This window comes from Equus asinus, chromosome 16 (assembly GCF_041296235.1).
Source record: "Equus asinus isolate D_3611 breed Donkey chromosome 16, EquAss-T2T_v2, whole genome shotgun sequence".
Classification (NCBI taxonomy): Eukaryota; Metazoa; Chordata; class Mammalia; order Perissodactyla; family Equidae; genus Equus; species Equus asinus.
This window is the reverse complement of record NC_091805.1, coordinates 47,639,821-47,662,303: the sequence shown is the minus strand read 5'-3', so window position 1 is coordinate 47,662,303 and position 22,483 is coordinate 47,639,821. Positions and strand designations below refer to the sequence as shown.

At 41.8% G+C, this 22,483-nt stretch overlaps 1 protein-coding gene across 6 annotated transcripts in view; it reads right to left on the bottom strand.

Moving 5' to 3' along the window:
• SLC22A15 (solute carrier family 22 member 15) overlaps positions 1 to 22,483 on the bottom strand; it is a 111,113-nt gene that overhangs the window by 70,106 nt on the left and 18,524 nt on the right. For all 6 annotated transcript variants that reach the window (XR_011494916.1, XR_006514609.2, XR_011494915.1 and 3 more), the window contains exons 3-4: positions 931 to 1,063; positions 110 to 274 (exon numbers count right to left, since the gene is read on the bottom strand). Coding sequence is in view for 2 of the 6 variants with exons in the window: in XM_014848276.3 (XP_014703762.3) it covers positions 110 to 274; positions 931 to 1,063 (298 nt within the window). In the remaining 4 variants the exon portion in view is untranslated. The remainder of the gene's footprint in view (positions 1 to 109; positions 275 to 930; positions 1,064 to 22,483) is intronic.

Sequence of the window (22,483 nt, the reverse complement as noted above, 5' to 3'; positions counted from 1 at the left end):
AGCACCTCAAGTCCAAATGCGTTTTTAGACTCGAGGGTTACAGCTGCTCCCTGCAAAGCTTTCTGGAGCAGCTCGTCATCTCCACGTCTGCAGGGGATTCAAGCAGTACCTGCGAGTGCCCAGTAGGCGGTGCCCACACATTCGTTCAGCAGGACAAAGGCCACCAGCGACATCCCTCCATTCATCACGCCCACCAGGAAGCGAGTTATCGCAAAGAACTCATAGGAGGGGGAAAATCCATTTGCAATAGCAAATAAGATGTCAAGGGCAAAACCTAGAAAGAGAGGAACAGTATTCAATAATCCAGAGGCAAAACAGCATTTGATGAAAGCAATAAACTACATTTGTTAGTCTGTAAAGATAAATCTTTGTAAACTTAAATTTTCTGAGCCATGGTTTTTTTTTTAACATTTTCTCTTAAAAAGTGTAAAGAAAAACCGAGTTCTGTTTCTTTGTTACAAGTTGGTTTCTGTCAATCACACACAGTGTTCAATTATTCATGATAATGCTGGAAATTAAAAAATCCTAGCTCATACTCAGCTTGTCAAGAGAACTATGCTGAGTCCCATCAACCTCATTTGAAATGAATCAACACAAGATGTAAGGAAATGGGTCTAGTAGACTGTGTCAATCTTTGCTCTCCTTAGAAACAAGGCAGGAATTAGAATTTGGGGGCTGCAGAAAGCACATCACCAATGAAATGCTTACACTGCAAATATCTGGCCTCCCCAGGTATGCTGGTCACTCTAAAATGCTTGGCCAGAATCGACTCTGGCTGCATTTGGGCCTCCTGCCAGTATAATAAAAATCAGTTCTGTGTCTACACGGCAATTCCCTGAGAACCTTCGGAAATAGTCCCCTCATTATTTCTCCGAGAACCTCAGGGAAATAAGTCCTCTCATTCAGTTCACGAACACTCTAACCGATTACCTGTGAGATAGACTTTTTTCCTTCCAAAGCGATCGGAAAGCTGACCAAAAGAGAGAACTCCCACAAACACGCCGCTGAAGAAGAAAGAGCTCGCGGCACTGACTTTGTAAGATCTGTCGGCGATTAAAAACCACTGGAGGAAGAAAAACAATAGAGAGACATGTAGGTCAAAGAAAAGATGGATGGACTGAGTTAGCCATTAAAAAACAAATGCACAACAAAAACTTGTACACAGGAACTTCTCCACCGTATGACCCACTGCTAACCAGAACTCAGGAGGGCATCCATCTCGGACAACAGCCAAGAAGACTTTGTCTTCAGAAAAACTAGGAATCATTATTATTATACTGTGCTCCCACAGTTTTCTGTACACATCTTATTACAGCACTGAACGCAGTATACAATACCTAATTATTTACCCATCTGTTGACTATGGCCCTCATCTTAAACCTCTGTGTTTCTAGAAAGGAAGAGTCATGTCCCATTAGTGTCCATTTCTCCGATGCCTAACATACTAGATGGCATACATGAAGCAACAAATGAATGGCCCTTTTCTCCAATTGATTAATGGGTTTTAAATCCCTTGAGTACTTTTCTCAAAAAATTAAAGATACAATTACCATATGATCCAGTAATTCCACTTCTGGCTATATACACCAAAGAACTGAAAGCAGGGATTCAGATATTTGTACACTAATGTTCACTGAAGCATTATTCACAATAGCCAAAGGGTGGAACTAATTCAAATGTCCATCAATAGATGAATGGATAAACAAAATGTGGTGTAAACATACAATGGAATACTATATAGGCTTTAAAAAGAATGAAATTTGGACAAGTTACAATATGTATGAACCTTGAGGATGTTATTCTAAGTGAAATAAGCAGATAAAAAGGGACAAATATTGTATGATTCCATTTGTGTGTGTGACATTGTGATTTATAAGAAATATATTTGTCTTCATCCACTGTTCCTGGTACATAGCTCTTGAAACCCTTGTAATTTCCATAGGAGCCTCCAAAAAAAACCAAAAGGACAGGATTCAGAGAGCTTACAGGTGGGTGAACATGTGGAGGTGCTGTCAGGGTGGCATGCTCAGAGGGCACAGAAGCTCTGCATCCCTTCCCACATACCTTGCCCTGTGAATTTCTTCCAACTGGTTGTTCCTGAGTTATATCCTTTTATAATAAACCAGTGGTCGAGTAAGTAAAATGCTTTCCTGAGTTCTGTGAGTTGCTCCAGCAAATTAATCTAATCCGAGGAGAAGATCATAGGAATCTCTGATTTATAGTGGGTAGATTGGAAGCACAGGAAACAACCTGGACTTGTGCCTGGTGTCTGAAGGGAGGGGCAGGGGCAGTCTTGCTGGATTTAACCTGTGGGATCTAATGCTAACTCCAGACAGACAGTCAGAACTGAACTGAATTGCAGGACACTCAGCTGGTGTGGCAGAATTGCTTGATGAGGGAACCCCCTCTACCCCACCCCCCACATTTGGTGGCCAGAAGTGTCAGAAGTGAAACAGTTGACAGTAGAGAAAACACAGAAGGAGTGTTTTTCCTTTACCTGGAGTAGTTAAATCCACAAAGACAGAAAACAGAATAGTGGTTCCCAGGGGCTGAGGGAAGGAAAAATTAGTGTTTAATGGGTACAGAGTGTCAGTCTGGGATGATGAAAAGGTCTGCAGATGGATAGTGATGATGGGTGCACAAGAAGAAAAAACTTGATGCCACTGCACTACACTTAAAAATGGTTTAAATAGTATATTTTATATTATGTATATTTTACCACAATAAAAAAAAAGTCTCTTGAGTACTATTATCTTCTACTTTAGGGAAACTTATGAACTTTTAAGAGAAAGCAATCATCCTCTGCTTAAAATGCCACTATCTAAAGCCCTGTCTAGTGACGTGTTAAGGTGATCTTTGGTTATAAAGATAAGTCAAGCTGTGTCACAGGGGTAATCTCAGACAACCATGAGAATGCTCCTCTTTCCCCTTTGCAGCCCCTGTCCTAAAGTCTGCGAAGACAGGTTTATGACGATCCCCTTCAGAGAACATGCGAGGAGGCACTCGTCTTGGTTGTCCCTTCTCCATCTTTCAGACCATCCTTTCCCATGATTCGACAAACACTCATTATGTCCCAAAGCACATTTAACTTCTTTCTCTTATATTTCCTGTAAGACTGAATTGATAAAGATCTTGATAAGATGATTTCTGGACATCTCCACGCAAAAAAAAAAAAAAAATTAGGCTTTGGAAAATAAACAAGGATAATGCCCCCTCACTAATGCTGTGCTTTACTTCTAAATGCTCTCATTCTTCAATTTAATTTTGTTTTTTTTGGAGGAAGATTAGCCCTGAGCCAACATCTGCTGCCAATCCTCCTCTTTTTTGCTGAGGAAGACTAGCCCTGAGCTCACATCCGTGCCCATCTTTCTCTACTTTTTTTTATCTGTGGGACGCCTACCACATCATGGTGTGCCAAGTGGTGCCATGTCCACATCCGGGATCCAAACCAGCGAACCCCAGGCAGCCGAAGCAGAACGTGCGCACTTAACCACTGCACCACCAGGCCGGCCCACATGCAATTCTTAACAAGGTTAATTAACTGGTTTTCCTAGCCCTTCGTGGATTAGAAACAGTAAACTAGGGTGTCATCGCCCTTAGAAATAGTAATCAGGGGGCTGGTCAGAGGTGTAGAAGTTAAGTTTGAGCACTCCTCTTTTGCAGCCCAGGGCTTGTGGTTTCAGATCCTGGGTGCAGACCTACACACTGCTCATCAAACCATGCTGTGGCAGCATCCCACACATAAAATAGAGGAAGATTGCCACAGATGTTAGCTCAGGGCCAATCTTCCTCACCAAAATAAATAAATAAATAAATAGTAATGAGGCAGTTACTGCTCTTTTTGGCAGCCAAAATATAAATGAGAGAGCGATGGAAGCAATAGGACACAAAACTGAAATATGTTCTGGACATTTTTTTCCTTCGGATATTCAAGAAGTATTTGATTAGTTTCTACTAAGGTTAACAACTATTCTAAACACTTAGAATACAGATGTGAATGAACTAGACATGGTCCCTCGTGGAGTGTAAGTCCCAGTGTACTCTCCTCATGGAGTATAAGATAGACATTAAACAAGAAACAAAGAGGGAGAGACTGGGAGGGAACCTCTTTAAATAAAGTATTCAGGGAAGCCTTCTCTGGGGAGGTGACATTTGTGACCTGAATGATGAGAAGTGACGAACCCTGAAAAGCTGTCTGGGGAACATGACAGTAAGTGTAACGGCCCGAAGGTGAACACAGCAGTGTGCCTCAGCAGGGATGGGATGAAACGAGGCCAGAGAGGCGAGCGGGCATCAGATCACGCAGGGCCCTGGGCCACAGCAAGGAGCGGGGATTTTATTCTAGTGCAAAGGGAAGACGGTGAATTATTGGATTTATGTTTCTAAGGGTTACTCCGGCTACTCTTAGAGAATGCATTACAACAGGAAAAGCTGGGAGCAGGCAGGCTACTGTAATAGTTCAGGAGATACCGGGGGCTTGGACAAAGGTGGAAGCAATGGTGATAAAATCACATGGATTTGGTACATACTTGAAGGCAGAACTGCCAGGACTTGGTGATGAATGAGATGTGGAGGGGAGGAAAGGGAGAGTCAAGGATTTTACCTAAGTTTTAACTGTAGCCACTCAGTGGATGGGTGGTGAGGTCTACTGAGATGAACTGGGTTGTAAGGGGGTATCAGGTGTGTGGTGGGAAAGGAAGAATTCTGTTTAGACACGCAGAGGGTGAGATCCCTATAAAACATCCAAACGGAGATGCCAAGCAAGCATTTGGATAGGAGTCCTGAGCTCAAGGGAGAGCACCTGAGGGTTTATGAACCTATAGACAGAGAAGAAGGCTCAGGACAGGGGCATACACATTCAGAGGCTGAGTAGAAGAGAACCATTACAGAAAACTCACAAGTAGGAGTCGGACAGCAAGAAAACAGGGAGAATGTGGTGTTGCAAAGACTACAAGTGGAAATTTGATTCCGGGAGGAAGGGGTGGTTAAGTATGTTGAATGATGAGGCTGGCCCCGTGGCCGAGTGGTTAAGTTCGCGCGCTCCGCAGCAGGCGGCCCAGTGTTTCGTTAGTTCGAATCCTGGGCGCGGACATGGCACTGCTCATCAGACCACGCTGAGGCAGCGTCCCACATGCCACAACTAGAAGAACCCACAACGAAGAATACACAACTATGTACCGGGGAGCTTTGGGGAGAAAAAGGAAAAAATAAAATCTTTAAAAAAAAAAAAAAAAAGTATGTCGAATGCCGCTTCAGAGGTCAAGTAAGAAGAGGACAGAGACGTGCAGTTATATTTGGAAACAAAACGGATACTTAAAAATCGCAATTTCAGTAGAGTGCGGATGGAAGCCAGACTGGAGAAGGCTGAAGTGGAGGCGGAGGAACGGCAGGCAGCAGGTGCACAGAGTGGCTCCCATCAGTTTTGCTGTGAAGAAGAGCCAAGAAATGGGACACTATTTGGACAGGTAGGTGAGGTCAAAGATTATTGGCATGTTTTTTAATGTATGTGCATGTTGATGAGAGCAATCCAGTAGAGAAGAGATCCTCCCAGGAGAAAAGTACTGGGAAAAGCAAGAAGGAATACGCTTGAGTGTACAAAGTACAGAGGTTAGTCTTTCCTAGAAGCAGGAAGATGCCGCCGTAAAGGCGGGAAAGGAGGAAGGCAGAACATGGGTTCAGAAGCAGGCAGCGAGGGAACTCCTATCTGATTGCTTCATTCCTTGTTCACTGAAACAGCAAGTGAGGTGGACGGTTGAAGGGAGTAGAAGTCGGGGGAGTCAGAAATCCAAGGAGGAAGGGGACAGAAGGCTCCTCTGAGTGGGACGTGGCGCACGCATTCAAGGGAAACGTTGTGGCCCTGCCACGCCATGCTGAATGTGCCCTGGAGTTTTGCAGTTATCACTTTGAGGAGGAGGTGGGGAGTTAAGCGTACTGAGTTGGGGATTTCTCAGGAGTACCACAGAGCAGGGAGTCACAGAGATTTGCAAAGGAGTGACTATTATAATAAAGGAATATATGCTGGCGAGGGGGAAAAGGAAGACATAAGGGGGATGATGGGTAGTGAAAGAACGTCATCCTCAGGAAAGCCCCTATATCCTTCTCTGTGCTTTCCATTCTTGCCCCAATTGAAATTTGGCTGTCCCCTAAGGAAATCACTCACTGAACTAGGTCCCTCTCAAGTAGAGGCAGCTTTTCCTTTTACAGCCATGCACCTGAGAGATAGGGGTAGATAGCCAAACTTCTCATCAGCTCATCTAGAGATCACATTAGCAGACTGTGTAACCCACTAGCCTCCTGCGGCAGAGAATCTAGCTTGTTTTGACATATCCACTCTTCCTTTCTTCAATAGTACCAGAATGTTTAGCTGGGCATATGGCTACCCAGAGTGAAGACTAAAAGTCCCAATCTCCTCCCAATTAGGTGTGGCCACGTTATCAAGTTCCGCACAATGAATGGAAGCTGAAGCATCATGGGGCAGCTTCCAGGAATTTGTCTCAAGCGACAGCTGATTTGCCCTTTGCCCCTTCTTCTTTTCTACCATCCTACTGCTCACTGTCCACTTGAGAGCTGGAGCTCTATCTGGGGCCATGATGATGAGGGGCCCACATTAGGCCTGCTGAAGTCAAAGCTGGAAGGAGCCTGGGTCCCTGAGAACACTGTGGTAGGGCTCAGACATTGGCCTATTTTTGAAGTTCTCCAGATGATTCTCATAGGCAATCAGCCTAAGAACTCCTGTCCAGGACCTTGTCATCCTTAATAACTGCATCACCTCTAAAATCCTGATTTTGAACATCCCACTCTGAGATCACCACCCCCTAGTCTTCCAACTCATTGCCTCTAGCACCCCTGCTCCAAACATTATTCAATCTCTTCAAGACCTCCAATCACCAAACTCTACAATATGCATGGCCTGAGTCATCAAAAAAGATTAAATCATGTTAAAAAGCTTTGATTCAAGGTTCTGTAAAGGAAAGGATAAAACACATTTTAAAGTTTCACATAGAAGAGATTAAAACAGCTTCTAGAATTTGGAGAAATTCTGTTTTGTGAAAAATTAATTTATTTTGGATATATGGATAGTTCTGTGGTAGAATTTTCAACTCGTGAGGAATGCCCACGGTGACATCTTTCAGCTCGAAAACTGAGTCCAATATGAGATACCAGGCTGGCCCAGAAAAGAGAGGACTGTATTTGTCACAGGGATATCCTTTCTCTCTTACCATGGCCAATAAACAAGGCCTAATTATACTTGTTTTTATTACCTTAGAGTTCAAATACTAGCTTTTATATTTTCCATGTCCTTGCTGTTTGTTTCGGTGTTTACATGCCTTTAAAATCTGGCCTGCAACTTTAGCCTTGATTATCCTGCAGCTCAATTCCTGCTAGTTTGTTTATATGGCCAAGATGTTCAGGCTTATACTGATCTGTTGTGTGCTTAATCAATAAGGAGTGGTTAATACGGCTGCTCCATAATTACCAATTCTGTTGACCACATTGGCAAAACTTCTCAAATCCATCAAAAAGGCTGTAATACCATCCTTCCAACAACTGGATGGCTATCAACTTGGATGATAGTTTTAGGAAGAAGTATCCCAAGGGATGTCTGACCAGCAAATTTCGTATTCTGATTCTCAGGCTGCTAGTTCCAAAGTGTCAAAGTGTCTAGTAATTTTTCTTCAGGTCAATGCTGGCTGGGCTAATGACTCTCCCTATTTCTCCTGGAATATATTTAGGCACTGACAGAAAAATTGAAAGGTATTGCCAGATTTTAAAAAAGCAAATTAGAGAATGTGAAGCTGGAGATCTCTCTGACAGATCTAGGTGGACTGGAGTGGTTGACTCTGGAACACCAACTGAATTACTATAGGACAATGTGTTTACAACCAACTTTCCACATGCCCCGTCCCCTAACGTATGAGATTTTTGGCTCAAATGTTTTGTTTTGTTTTCAGTTTCAAAAACTTTCCAAATATAATTTACATGCTTATCACATACCTACTGTGTGATCTAAAGGGTTTTACTTTGTCAAAGCTCAGACAAGATATACCAGGAGAGTGATCGATATTCAAGAGTGATAGTATTCAAGACAATAGACTGATATAACCTGTTTTTAAAGTTTTTGGAAGACGTCACCCACCAGCCTAGACTCAATTTTTGGCTTATTTTCTTGCCCCTTTGGTCAACACTCAGTACCAGGTAAAACCCAAACCAGGATATCACCAGGACATCAGAAATTAAACTATAATAAACCTAAAAATGATGAGCATGACATTCTTGAAAAATCTGTTTTTTATGAGGCTTTACATTTTAAAAATCATAAATTTATAAATCACTCAAACCCTTAATTGGCTAGATTACTAAAGCGATGGTTCTCCTACTATTTTTTTAAATTACAAGCCAAATTCTAAAGCTACAGAATGAATGCTCTTTTTATACTAATTCATTCCAAATTGAAAAATCACTTGCAAATTGAAAAAGCAGGAAATCTTTTCTTTTCCCATACATAACATAAAAGGAAGAATATAAAAGAAAAATATTTTCAGTCTCTCAGGTTGACCTGGCTAAATCTCCTTTTGTTTTTAACCAACATCTGTATTTTTGTTCCTATGCTTACCAGAATCACTAAATTGAGTTCATAAGTTGGGCATTTATTATACTGCATTAAAAGCATTGGTACATTCATCCACTCATCTAAAGAAAGCCAACCTGAGAGAAAATCAGGCACAAGTGGGGACAGACACCAAGAGTAGGTGCCTCAAGCATGAAAGATGAAAGGAACATAAATATGGCAAATACTGTGTGAGTAGAGACCCAGGTGGCACGCAGGGCCTTCCAGTTCCTAAAGAGAAGAGGCAGGCAAGCAGAAGTGAAGGGAGTCGAGACAGTTACTACTGACTTGGTATTAATGAAGCATCTGGGAGGTTTTCTGTTTAATATTTGGATTCTTACTGCTTAGAGGCTGAGAATAAATGGCATCTCCCAAAAAAAGGACAAAGTTTTGGTGTATGTCAAGAAACAGTGCTCTGGCTGCAATGCAGAGAATGGAACAGAGGTGGCCAGCGTGGGTGTGGGAAGACCTATCAAAGGTCATTACATGATCCAGGCCAGCCTGCATGGGGCGGGGCAGGGGGGATGGGGTGCTCAGACAAGAGAATGGACTCAAGCTGGATCCAGATACCAGGGCTGAGTCATCCATGAATAGGTATCATATGAAGCCAACCACAGACTGAATGAAGCTTGAAAATAAATTTTAAAGGAAGTAACAAAATGTGTCTTTAGCATCTCCTGTGAAATTATCAAATCTTAAACTTTACGGAAATGTCACAAATCAAATCAATCATTTTTCTGATACAGCAGAAATATGATAATCTGAAAAAATGCATTATTGCTTTAAAATGGACTACATGCATATATAACCCTAAAAACAAATTAACATCTGAGTAATGAAAAATATATATCAAAGATACATCAAATAAGAAGGCTGTAACACCCTTATAACCAGATACTTAATAATTAACCAACTTTTACATAATATTCTCTTGTAATCCCAACAACCACTTTTTTTTTTAAAGATTTTATTTTTTTCCTTTTTCTCCCCAAAGCCCCCCAGTACATAGTTGTATATTCTTCCTTGTGGGTCCTTCTAGTTGTGGCATGTGGGACACTGCCTCAGCGTGGTTTGATGAGCAGTGCCATGTCCGTGCCCAGAATTCGAACCAACGAAACACTGGGCCACCTGCAGCAGAGCGCGCGAACTTAACCATTTGGCCACGGGGCCAGCCGCCCAACAACCACCTTTTAGAATAGATATTTATTATTATTATTCCCATTTTATAGATGATACCACTGTAGCTCAGACATGATCACTCTAGAGGAAGCAGCAAAACCTGGACCTGATGCCAAGACATCTGTCTCAAAATCTCCTTCTTGAGTATTCTATGCTCGCATTAGTTGAGTCTTAGAATTCTGGAGCTAACTAGTGATATAACACTACACTTGAATGTGTTAATCAGAAGCACAGAAATTACAATATGCTGGGTAAAAACTTCCACTTTTTAATGCCCAGCATGTGTTCCATTCAGGAAGCTATGAAAAAATCAACTGAATATCAGAATGAATACCAGAATCAAGTAGGCTGTTTTAGGCTATTACCCTTGCGTCTTAGGGTCAGAGAAGTAGGGGTTGGTAGAAAGGAGAAGGAAAAGGAAGGTTCCATGTCAAATACGAAGCTACGGTTACCTGGTCTGTGTGCTTGGGAAACATAAGGAGAAGGCTGGGAGTGAGGAGAAGAGAATAAGGTATTTTAAAATCAACTTCCAAAGTGGTTTTTTTTTTTTTTGAGGAGGTTTATCTGATTCAACAATGTATGTTTTAAATATAAATACTTAATAAAATTTCCATTTTTTAGTTGAGCTTTTATCATTTACGTACTATCTGATGTCCTGGTGTACCCACATGACACAAAGAAACCATCCCCAGGCGTCTTTCTTTCCTTTCGTCCACTGAATAGAGCCACACTGCCTTATGCTCCCACCATAACAGAATACAGATCCTAAGACATGTGCCTTAAGTTGTCACGAATATTAGGAAGACTAAACAGCAAGAAAGACCCCAAGGATTTAGATACACACCCAGCCTCTCCTCTGAGCAACTCCTCATTGGCTCTGTCAGTGTCACAAATTTGTCTGTCTCTGCTTCAGTTTTCCCCTGTGACCCGAACTGCCCATTCCTTTTTTCCCCTTCTAATGTATGGTGACGTTTCATGGAGTAAGGGTTGAGAAACATGCCAGCACCACACACCACTCTAATGGAAGGGGCAGCGGAAAATAAATTAAAACCCTGTACCCTAAGCTGTGACAAGAGTGGGTCATTTCCCTCCCCCGACACAGTGCTGCCCCTCCCGTGCTCCTTGGTCTGGCCCACAGCAGGTGAATGCCTGCACACCCACACAGGATACTGTAGGGCCACTGCCTGGTGGCCGCCCAGGAAGATGCAACTCCCCACAGGAAAACAAACATTCCTCATTCTACTTTGCCTCGAAGCCTGGCCCTTATGGGAACCAACTACTCCTACAGGCTGTGCCCTGGTCTTCCCACATCACCCCCAGCCCCACCTCATCTTGGTGAGCTCCCATCCATCCGTGACGCACCTGAAGCAGCTCCTCTCCGTGAAGTCTTGCCTGATTCACTGGAGCAGGGCTGACCGCTCCCTCCTTTCTGCCATCTCTCTCCCTATTCTTGCTTCTAATACGACGTATGGTGAATTATGTGTTTACTTGTCTTACCCCCCAGGACGCTGTGAGCTTCTTAAGGGCATATTTGTATCCTATGTGCTTCCCTGTGTCTGCCAGCACTAATTAAATATTTGCTGAATTATTTATGTGATAAGAATGAATGCTATAGTCTTACAGACATGTTCATATATGCCATCTCAACGTCATGACTTCAAGCACCAAGCTCTGAGTTCCTGGACACACAGGGAACTACCTAACTAGTCACCTTTTCCTTGGAGCCACTGAATGGCTTTCCCAGGCAAGGGAGTGTGAGGGAGATTTGGAATTTGAGGGGCTTTCCTTCTTCCTATGTCCAAGCTGACATATAGAATCCTTTAGTTTTATCTTTAGCCTCTATGTTAATAACAAAACTAAGGAGAAAAAGTAACTATGGCAATTTTCTGGAAACCCGGCTGAAAATGCTCTAAAGGCAAAATCTGTGCCACCGAAACATACACTTCCAAAGGCCTGAGTAACCGAAGCAGTGGGGCCTGAAAGCATCATCACTGGTCCACGAACATCCCCGATAGAACATGGAGGATCCCGCAGGGATAAGAACTTTGCTGTGGACGATACACACTGGCAGTGAACCCGCAGGCCAGGCAGGGCCATGGCAGGTCGGGGAGTGGCACCTAAGTTCCTCACCTGGCTGCTGTGTCTCTTCTAAAAGGAGACTTGTTCATGAGCCCAGTGTAGACCACTCGTCCCAACTCAGGCTCCCCTAAAAGGGGGACAGATCCCACGGCTGTCCAGGGTATCGGCTACCTGATCATAAAGGAAAAGGAAGACTAAGGGGAAGCAAAATGGGGAAACAAGATAGGGCACATACTTATTGATCGAGCTTCTTGTCACCTGAAGTCCTGCCGTGATGAAAATCAAGTCACGTTACCACAGCCACGGCCCTACCCAGACTCACGGCATGTCAGTATTTCAAGGCTGTGGGGCTGGAACAAACAGCAGCTTCCCCCACAGCCATACAGCACATCCCTGAGGGCTCTCCACAGCCTCCGAGCGGTGAGTGTTCTAGGGAAAATTCTGAACGGTTCTGATAACAATTGCAACCAAACTTCATCCCTCCACCGTCCCGTATTTCCCATAAAAATATTTACCGCTTTGTACAGGAAAATCTCACTTGAGGAGAAAATCAGGGAATCGGAGGCCTCCTGTGATTAGGGAGTACTTAGGGTATTTCAGGAACAGTTTCACAGTGATTAACTAACTTGCTTCATTTCAATGTAGTTGTCACTCTGAATTACCACTTAATGGGTGAAGTGTGCAGGCTATAACAATCAGTAGTACAGGCGTAAGGAAGCAAGATATTAAAAAAAAATTAGCCCCTAAAGCAATTACTGCAGTGAATTTTTCAAATAGTTTTAATACTCTGTCTTTTGACCCCAGGGTATGGCTTGGGCAAAATACATTAATCTCAAGATAATAATCAGTCAATTTCAGTTCTTCGATATCCACAATGATATTAAAGATTCCAACCTTACTCTTTTTGGTTGCAAAGATTAATTAAGCATGATAATTGTGTGTCTCCGTGATATTTGGTGCTTTCTGAATGAGTCAGAGCTCAGGGAATAATTTGAATACAGCAGACAGCAATTTGCTACATAAATTCACCCCAATGGCTATTAGCTCATTTTAAAATAGTCAAGACTCCTAGATTAGAGGGTGGGTTTTTTCTTTTTGCATTAATGCTAAGTTAATCACATCTACATAACCTTTTATTCACCTTCCCCAAACCTTCCATGAATAACTCCTGCAAAGCCTGACATGAATGCAATAAGATTCAGAGTGGGAGCTTTAAAAATTAGTATTTTTAACATAATCTCCTTAAACTATAGAGTTCTGCAGACTCTATCGTAACATTTATTTTCAGGAATTTTATAGGAGAGATCAGCAAGACTTACACTTGTTTTTTTAACTCTCATTTTATACCAAATAATTCAGTATGAACCCTATGTTATCTATATACCATCAATTGTACATTAAGGATATTTACTAACTTATTAACAAGTTCGCATGCCAGTTTCAATATTACCACTTTGGAGATTTGGAGGAGCAACTGAAAAACTAGCGAAGTAATCAAAATTGAATTAAAGCTAAGAAATTAAGCGGAGGGTTTGGTTGGGGACTGCAATCCACTGTAACAAAGGTGAACTCAACCAGCAGCATAGAGACCTGCAGCCCCTGAAGGACACAGGCTAAAGAGAGGCTGAGGTTGCCGTCCGCCTGGCACTGCTGGCCCCGGCCGCTCCTTGATCATCATCCTCATTGTTCTTCCCTCTTCTGCTGCTTCTCCGCTGACTTGTCATTTTGGTAGTGGCAGCAGGAAACTTGGAAACCACTCCAGGACTTGGAACAGCACCCAAACAGGGCGCCCAAGTCCAAGGCAGAAGTCGAGTGTGTTGCTCACATGTAACTCACACACTCTGAGTGGTGGAGATGAGGTCACACAGGGTGGACATTTTATTTGTACCTCAAAATAAAATAAAATGACTTCAGGGAAAACATGAGATTCTGCATTAAAAATGTAAAGCAGATGAGCTTCTTCTTAGGTCTCCCTGAATACATTCAAAGAGGAGATAAGTGGGTGACACTATTAAGACGAGGGCAGCAGGCTGCTGGGTTCTGAACAGGCGAGTGAACTGCTCAGGGGCACGGGAGTTGTTCGTTTTATTTAATTCTCCTTTGTTATTTTTGTTATATCAGGAAACCTGTAAGTTTATTTGGGCTTGATTATTATTAAAGCTTAACTGAATCATTACTACTTCCGTGATTGTTCTGTGCGGGACTGCTAGCCAGGATCCTCATGAGCTAGACACAAATACCTTGAGAGTCACATCACCTTAGAGAAGGCAAGAAGCTCCTGACAGATTCATAGGGGCACTGACTCCCTGCCTCCCTTCCTGCTTCTGTCACATGCCATGTTGGAAAGGCCACAGGAATCAGTGGCCAGGTTCCTTCATTTACTAATTGTGTGACACTGAGTGAGTCGCCCAGCTACTCTGAGCCAATGTGTTCTTATACTTTTAATTTGCAAGCCACGATACAAACGTTCTGATTGTTTGCCCTTCTTCCTTAGCATTCACTATCGGAGACAATAGCAAGCACGTGACTGGCAGCCCACATAGGTAAGTATTTATTTTCCTTAGCTTTCAACCCAGTGTGTGTGCACCATGTGCTATCACCCCCTGGTCACTTTGCTAACCTTCATTCTCGCCAATCTCCCAACCCACACTTCCATTGGCTCTTCCCAGGCAGAGCCAAGCTCTTCCCCTGTTCTCTGTGAAAGTGCTTCTGGGCTACCAAGGATGGCTGGCAGCGGCAGAGGTGTTGGGGCCCTGGACCCAGCTCCTCTTCAACGACAGCAGCAAAGCATCCAGCTCTTCCAAATACTGAAATGCCACTAAGATACCACTTAAATCTAAGGGGGAAAAAAGGTTTGAAAATCACTGGTAAAGCAGAAGGAACATGGGTTCACTGAATCCCAGTATTAGTATGTGATTTGGAGAAAATTCCTTAAAATCTCTGCATGTCAGTTGTGTAATCTATAGGGTAGGGCTGTTGGCAGGACTGAATAAGCAGCATAAGGAAGGTGTCTGGGAAAGAGGCCCTCATTCTTTGATGCAAGAGTGCGTCAAAAGGTAGTCACGGTTATCTGCCTCTTCCCTCTCCTCTACCTACTAAAGCTTGTAAAACATCTTCTCAACCACAAAGTCTTTGTAAATTACGGAGCAGTTTCATTGCAGCTGAGCATCCTGCGGGGACTGTGGACTTCCGCCACTGTGCAGCCAGAGATGCCACCCGTCCTCCTCCGTCAACAGAGTGGGCAGGCCACAGGTACCCTTGCAAACCATCACGAACCCACTCAGGCTGGAAGCAGGCAGCTTAGCATCTGGGATGCTCCAAAGATAATTCAGCCCAAACTATGACCCCCTAGTCTCCACGGAGCATCCCCTGGAGAACTCATGGAACAGCAGTGCATTGATATCACCCAGCTGTGCAGCTGGGCAGCCCCACCCCCACCCATGGTTCTGGACACATCTTACAGTACCACTGGAGACTGAAGATCACTATCTGTGCAGGAAACATTTGTGCTGAGATACACCTCTGAGGTAGATAATTGTTTGACCTTCTGATGAGATGGAAATATATTGCGTGCCTCTATACTATGGGAGAAAAGTACCAAATATTTATAAATCTATAATGACATATGTATATTCAACATAGATAACAGCATACATATCCAAGTATGTGTATCTCAGTGCATGGGTGGGAATGAGAATGAGGAGAGATGAGTAACACAGAAGAGGGAGAAAGGGTGGGGAAGAAAGAGCAGAAGACAGAGAAAAGACACACAGAGATACATACAGAGATAGAGAGACAGAAACATCAGAGAAAGAGACAGAAAGTCAGTGAGACAGACAGAGAAAGGCAGGGAGAAAGAAACGGGAGGTAAATACAGAGACTGAGATGGAGAGAGGTGGTGATAGAGAGGAACAGACACAGACAGACAAAATGACAGAGAGAAAGAGAGAGAGAGAAAAGAGAGAAGGAAGGATGCAAGAGAGAGAGAGGCAGAGAGGGAGGGAGGGAGAGAGACACACACAGTTACAATCAGACAAAGACAGATGGCAGAGAGACAGTGACTCACTGACACAGCCCAGTGGTAAGAAGAAGAAGAAGACAGGGCTACTCTCACAGGCGGGAATGGGGTGGGGGGGGGGGCCGTCTTAGCCCTTTATCCTCTTCTCAAAGCTGCTTTAAAGATCTCCAGCGCTTGCCGGGAAAGCTATTTAACTCCATGTCTCCTGCATCTACCAACTCCTTATCTTGGGAGCAGTAGGGCTCCGGGCTCCCTTCCCTCTGTATTCAGCCTCCAGTCAAGCACCATTCATGGTGAACCTCCTGGGTGCCAGCACAGCGGATGCACTGTTGACCAGGGCACCCAGTCCTGCTATCTTGGAGCGTAGGGTCTAACAGCACTCTCCTTCCTTGTATCAAGGTCTTCCCTACATCAGCCAAGTAGTAATTACTCAATGAACATTGGCTAATAATGGTGTCTTTCTGGCGACATCTAAAAGGGCTCCTAATTATAGATTTCATTAGTATTAATCTAATTCAATTCCATTGAAATTCGTTGTGTGTCTGCTGGGCTGAAGCATAGTATTGGTATATTATCTACTTTAAAGTATTAAGCACCTACAATGGGATATTCTGCATAAATGTCACTTAGGGCAAGCTTTCACCCTGGTACCAGGAGCATTCTAATCAAGGTTGCATTGTCCAGTGATGGTCAGCTGGCCTTCTCTTCAGAAAGCACATTCTCCAGAGGGAGCTACTACAAGGGCTTCTGTAATCATTGTCTCTACCAACAATGGGTGCTTTGCTTATTCTTGATTAAATTAGTGGCCTGTTGACCAGCAATGAGGAATATAAAAAATGAGCTACTCCTGAAATTAAAGGCATTCAAGATATATGGATTAATTCAATATATTTTAGAGACACTCACTATCCCTCCATTAATTTCTGAGATAATCCAGTGTGGTCTGTACTCTTTGTCTACAAGGGTGATGCCCTAGGCTAAAACCTCTCCTTGGTCCTGAGCTAATATGAAGTCTGGAAGATTCTGTCTACTTGATGCTAGTGGAGAGGGGAGTGTCAGTACCCTGGCTACGGAAAACTAGAGTTTGTCCACAGTGACCTATCATGCACGCAGTGTTCAGGACACTGAAAAAAACAGAGTGAAGACTTCATAAACCTGAAAGATAGTTTATTTTGTGCTTCTTTGATACTAAGAATCTCGTTAATAAGGGTTCACATATGTGGTAGAATTTGGTCTGAGACTCACTTTCACGATAATGTGGTCACAGGTGTGGTGGAGAGCAGACCTACGGCTCTCACTATAGAGGGCAATAAACAGAACCAGAGCTTTCTGGAGAAATGGCCAATACCATGGTTGGGGCAGGGAGGTGCAAGATGAACCTGGAATATCTTGTTATACCAAAAATTTTTGAAGTGTTCAAAAAAAAAGATGGGCACGTCAAAAGGACACAGGAGGACTTTCAGCGCCAGGAAGATGGAGTAGTGTACTTCTCCCTATTTCTCTTACTATGACTTTCTAAAAACCCTGGACAATATATATTAAACAAACATAAGAAAACTCTGAAAGGTTGAGAGAAGACCAGCTAGGGACACTGGCACCAAAGGAATGACACGAGGTGAGTTTCCTGGGTTTCTCTTCGCCTCACATACCCCAGGACTGGGTGCTGGAGAAGCCAGCAGCCCAGAAATCCTAAGAGGAGTGACAAAAAAAGCCCCAACAAAGCCTGTTCCCTCTAGCCAAAAGCCCAAGAGAGGAGCAGACCAGGAAGACTGAAAACTTTTAGATGATAATTTCTTTATTCCAGCCCATTGTTTCCTCAAAAATAACTGTGGCTCCAACCCCACTCACACCAGCAAAGGCTAAGTGGGGAACTTAGGCTTCTCCCCTGGCCAGACAGTAAAGAGTCACCCCACCCCACCCCACTTGGGTGGTATCAGAAAAAGACAAGTAGGAAGCCAGCACTTTTGCTCTTGCCAAACAGCAATGGAGAATGCCACATACACAAACACCACCACTTCTACCAGTGTCAGTGGAGACCATGTGGGGAGACTGGATTTCCACCACCAACTGGTAGTAACGAGGCACCCCTCCCCAATTCCTGTGCCAGAGCAGTGTCACAGAAAGCCAGCTAGACAGAAGCTTTAAATAAGACCTAGAATCGCTTAACATAATCCCTCAAACTTCAGGTTTCAAACAAAAATAATCTGTCATACCAAAATTCAGGAAAATCTCAAAGGAGAAGGAAAACAGACAATCACCAAGATGATAGAGATGTTAGAAATATCTGACAAAGATTTTGAGGCTGCCGTCATAACCATGCTTCAGTGAGCACTTACATACACGCTTGAAACAGATGACAAAATAGAAAAACTCAGAAAGTCTCAGCAAAGAAAGAGAATATACAAAAAAGGACAAAATGGAAATTTTAGAACTGAAAAATATAATGAATGGGTTCAACAGCAGAATAGAGGGGACAGAGCAGAGAATCAGTAAACTTTAAAATAGAACAACAGGAAATACCCAATCTATAACAAAGATAAAACAGATGGGAAAAATGAACGAAGCCTCAGGGATCTGGAGGGCTACAGCAAAAAAACCAATACTCCTGTCACTGTAGTTCTGGAAGGACAGGAGAAAGAAGGGCGGGCTAAAAACAAAAGTACCTAAATACATAATAGATGAAAATTTCCCAATTTGTCAAGAGACATAAACCTACAGATCCAAGAAGCTCAGTAAATCCCAAACAGGATAAACCGGAAGAAATCCACACCAGGAAACCTAATAGCCTAACTTCTAAAAACTGAAAAAATTTTTTAAATCTTGAAAGTAGCAAAAGAGAAATGATGCCTTCCCTATAGGAAAAAAAAAAAATTCAAATAACACCATATTTTTCATGAGAAACCATGGAGGACAGAAGGAAGTGGCACAGGAGTTTTCAAATGCTGAAGGAAAGGAACTGTTCACCAAGAACTTTACAGCCAGTGAAAACAAAGGATGAAGAGGAAATCAGGATATGCTCAGATGAAGGAAAACTAGGAGAATCCTCTCGCCATCAGAACTACCCTAAAACAACGGCTAATCAAAGTTCTCTAAAAAGAAAGAAAACATCAAAGAAGCGATCTTGGAAAACCAGGAGGGAAGGAAGAACACTGCAAGAAAAAAATTGAGTAAATACAACAGACTTTCCTTCCCATCTTTGAGTTTTCTAAATTATGTTTGAGGGTTGAAGCAAAAATTATAGCCCTGTGAAATGTGGTTCTAAAAACATGTAGAAAAATATTTAAGACAATTATATTATAAATAGAGGAGGACAAAGGGATGTAAAGCGAGGCAGAGTTTCTGTATGTCACTCGACTGGTGATTTGACAACATCAGTGGGCTGTGATAAGTTATATACACAAGAGCAATCACTAAAAAACCTATACAAAGAGATACACTTCAAAAACACCATAAGTAAAAACTGAATTCTAAAAAATGTTCAAGTAACCTACAGGAAGGCAGGGGAAAAAAAGAGAAAAACAAAAAATAGAGAGAACAACAACAACAAAATAAAATCAAAGAGGGAAGCCCTAACATATAAATAATTGCATTAAATGTAAATTATCTAAACACACAAATACAGATATCAACAGTGTGGATTACAAAACTTGACATAATTATATGCTGTCTACAAGAAACTGACTTAACATGCAATGATATAGGCAAGTTGAAAGTAAAAGGAGGAAAAAAATGCATAGCATGCTAATACTAATCGAAGAAAGCAGGAGTAGCTATATTAATATCAAATAAAGGACGTATCAGAACAAAGAAAATTATCAGAGACAGAGAGGGACATTACAAAATGATAAAAAGGTCAATCCACTAGGAAGACAGAGCAATCATAAATATGTATACACCAAACAAGAGAGCTATAAAATATATGAAGGAAAAACTGATAGTAGAGAAAGAAGAAATCAACAAATCTACAACTATAATTGAAGGCATAAACATTCCTCTCAACAATCTATAGAACAACTAGACAGAAAATCAGCAAGGATACACAAAAACTCAACAACACCATGAATCAACAGGACCTAAACGATATTTATAGAACACTCCATCCAATGGCAGCAGAATATACATTTGGTTCAAGTGCCAGTGGAACATATACCAAGAGAGACCACATCCTGGGCCATAAAAGAATCCTCAACAAATTTAAAAGAATTGAAATCACACAGTGTCCTCTGACCACAATGGACTCAAACTAGAAATCAAAAACAGAAAGGCAACAAGACAATCTCCAAACACTCGGAAACTAAACAACACACTTCTAAATAATCATTGAGTCAAAGAGTGAGTCTCAGGGAGAAAAAAAAAACACGTTGAGCTAAATAAAAATGAAAATTTGTGGAACACAGCTAAAGCAGTCCTGAGAGGAAAATGTACAGCAGTAAAGGCTTATTATTTGCAAAGAGGAAGACTTATCAATAATCTAAGCTACCACCTCTAGAACCTAAAAAAGAAAAAGAAATCCAACAGGAAGCAGAAGGAAGGAAATAATAAAGATAAGAGCAAAAATCAATAAAATTGAAAATAGAAAAACAGTAGAGAAAAAAATCAATGAAACAAAATGCTGATTCTTTAAAAAGATCAATACAATTGACAAGCCTCTATCATGACTGACAAGCAATTAAACGAGAGAAGACACAAATTGCCAATATCAGGTAATAAAAAAGGGACTATTATTTCAGACACCACAGACATCAAAAGGATAATAAGATAAAATGAACAATTCCACACACATAAACTCGACAACTTAGAGGAAATGGAACAATTTTTTGGAAAGCACAAACTGCCACAACTCACAAAACAAAATAGATCATTTAAATAGCCCTATAATTTTTAAGGAAATTGAATACATAATTTTAAAACTCCCAAAAAAGAAATCTACAGGCCCAGATGATTTCACTGGAGAATTCTACCAAATGTTTAAAGAACTAACATCAGTTCTACACAATCACTTCCAGAAAACACAGAAGAAGGGAACACCTCTAATTTTTATAAAATTAAAAGCTTTATAAGGCTAGTATTACCCTAATACCAAGACCAGACAGAGTACAAAAAAAAGAAAACTACAGACCAATATCTCTCATGAGTACAGAAGCAAAAATCCTTAAAACAATATTAGCAAATAGAATTCAGCAATATATAACAAGAATTATATGCCATCCAGAAATGCAAGGTTGGTTCAACAGTTTAAAACTAATCAGTGTAATCCAGCATACTAGAAGGCAAAGAAGAAAAATCAAATGATCATTGCAATTGATGTAGAAAATTGCGAACTGATGTATTTGACAAAATTCAATCACATACATGATTAAAAACTCAAAAAAAAAAAAAAACTGGAATGGGTGGACTTCCTCAACTTAATAAACAACATCTATAAAAAGCTACAGCTGGGGGCCAGCCCCACGGCCGAGTGGTTAAGTTCGTGCACTCCACTTTGGTGGCCCAGGATTTTGCCGTTCAGATCCTGGGCATGGACATGGCACTGCTCATCAGGCCATGCTGAGGCAGTGTCCCACACAGCACAACCAGAGGCACTCACAACTAGAATATACAACTATGTACTGGGGCCTTTGGGGAGAAGAAGGAGAAAAAAAAAAAAAGACTGGCAACAGATGTTAGTGCAGGTGTCAATCTTTAAAGAAAAAAAAACCTACAGCTAACAGTATACTTAATGATGAAGACTGAAGTTTTCCCCCTCAGACTAGAAATGAGGCATGGATGTCAGTTCTCACCATCTACTCAGCATAGTGCTGGAAGTTCTAGCTGGAAAACACAGCAACAAAACAAAATAAAAGGCACATAGTTTGGAAAGGGAGAAATAACACCATCCCTATTTTCAACATGATTATCTAGAAAATCCCAAAGAATCTTCAAAAAATCCCTAGAATTAATAAGTGAGTTCAGCAAGGTCACAGGCTACAAGATTAAAATGTAAAAATCAACTCTATTTCTACCTAGTAGCAATGAACATGTGGATACTAAAATTTTAAATACAATACCATTTATAATCAGTCAAAAAAAATGAAATATTCAGGTGTAAATCTAACAAAACATGTAAATAACTTACATGCTAAAGACTACAAAACGATGAAATCAAAGAATCTCTAAATAACACATAGTGTTCATGTTGGAAGATGCAACTGAGTAAAGATGTCGCTTCTCCTCAAAACGATATACAGGTTTAACGCAACTCCTATCAAAATCCCAAAAATATTTCTTGCTGATATAGAAAAAACTATGATAAAATTTATATGGAAAGCCAAAGAAACTAAAATAGCTAAAACAGGGGCAGGCCCCATGGCCGAGTGGTTAAGTTCACGCACTCTGCTTCGGTGGCCCAGGGCTTCGCCGGTTCAAATCCTGTGTGCAGACATGGCACTGCTCATCGGGCCATGCTGAGGCAGCGTCCCACATGCCACAACTGGGAGGATCCACAACTAAAATATATACAACCGCGTACTGGGGGGCTTTGGGGAGAAAATAGGAAAGATAAAATCTTTAAAAAAAAAAATAAAATAGTTAAAACAATTTTGACAAAGAATAAAGTGAGA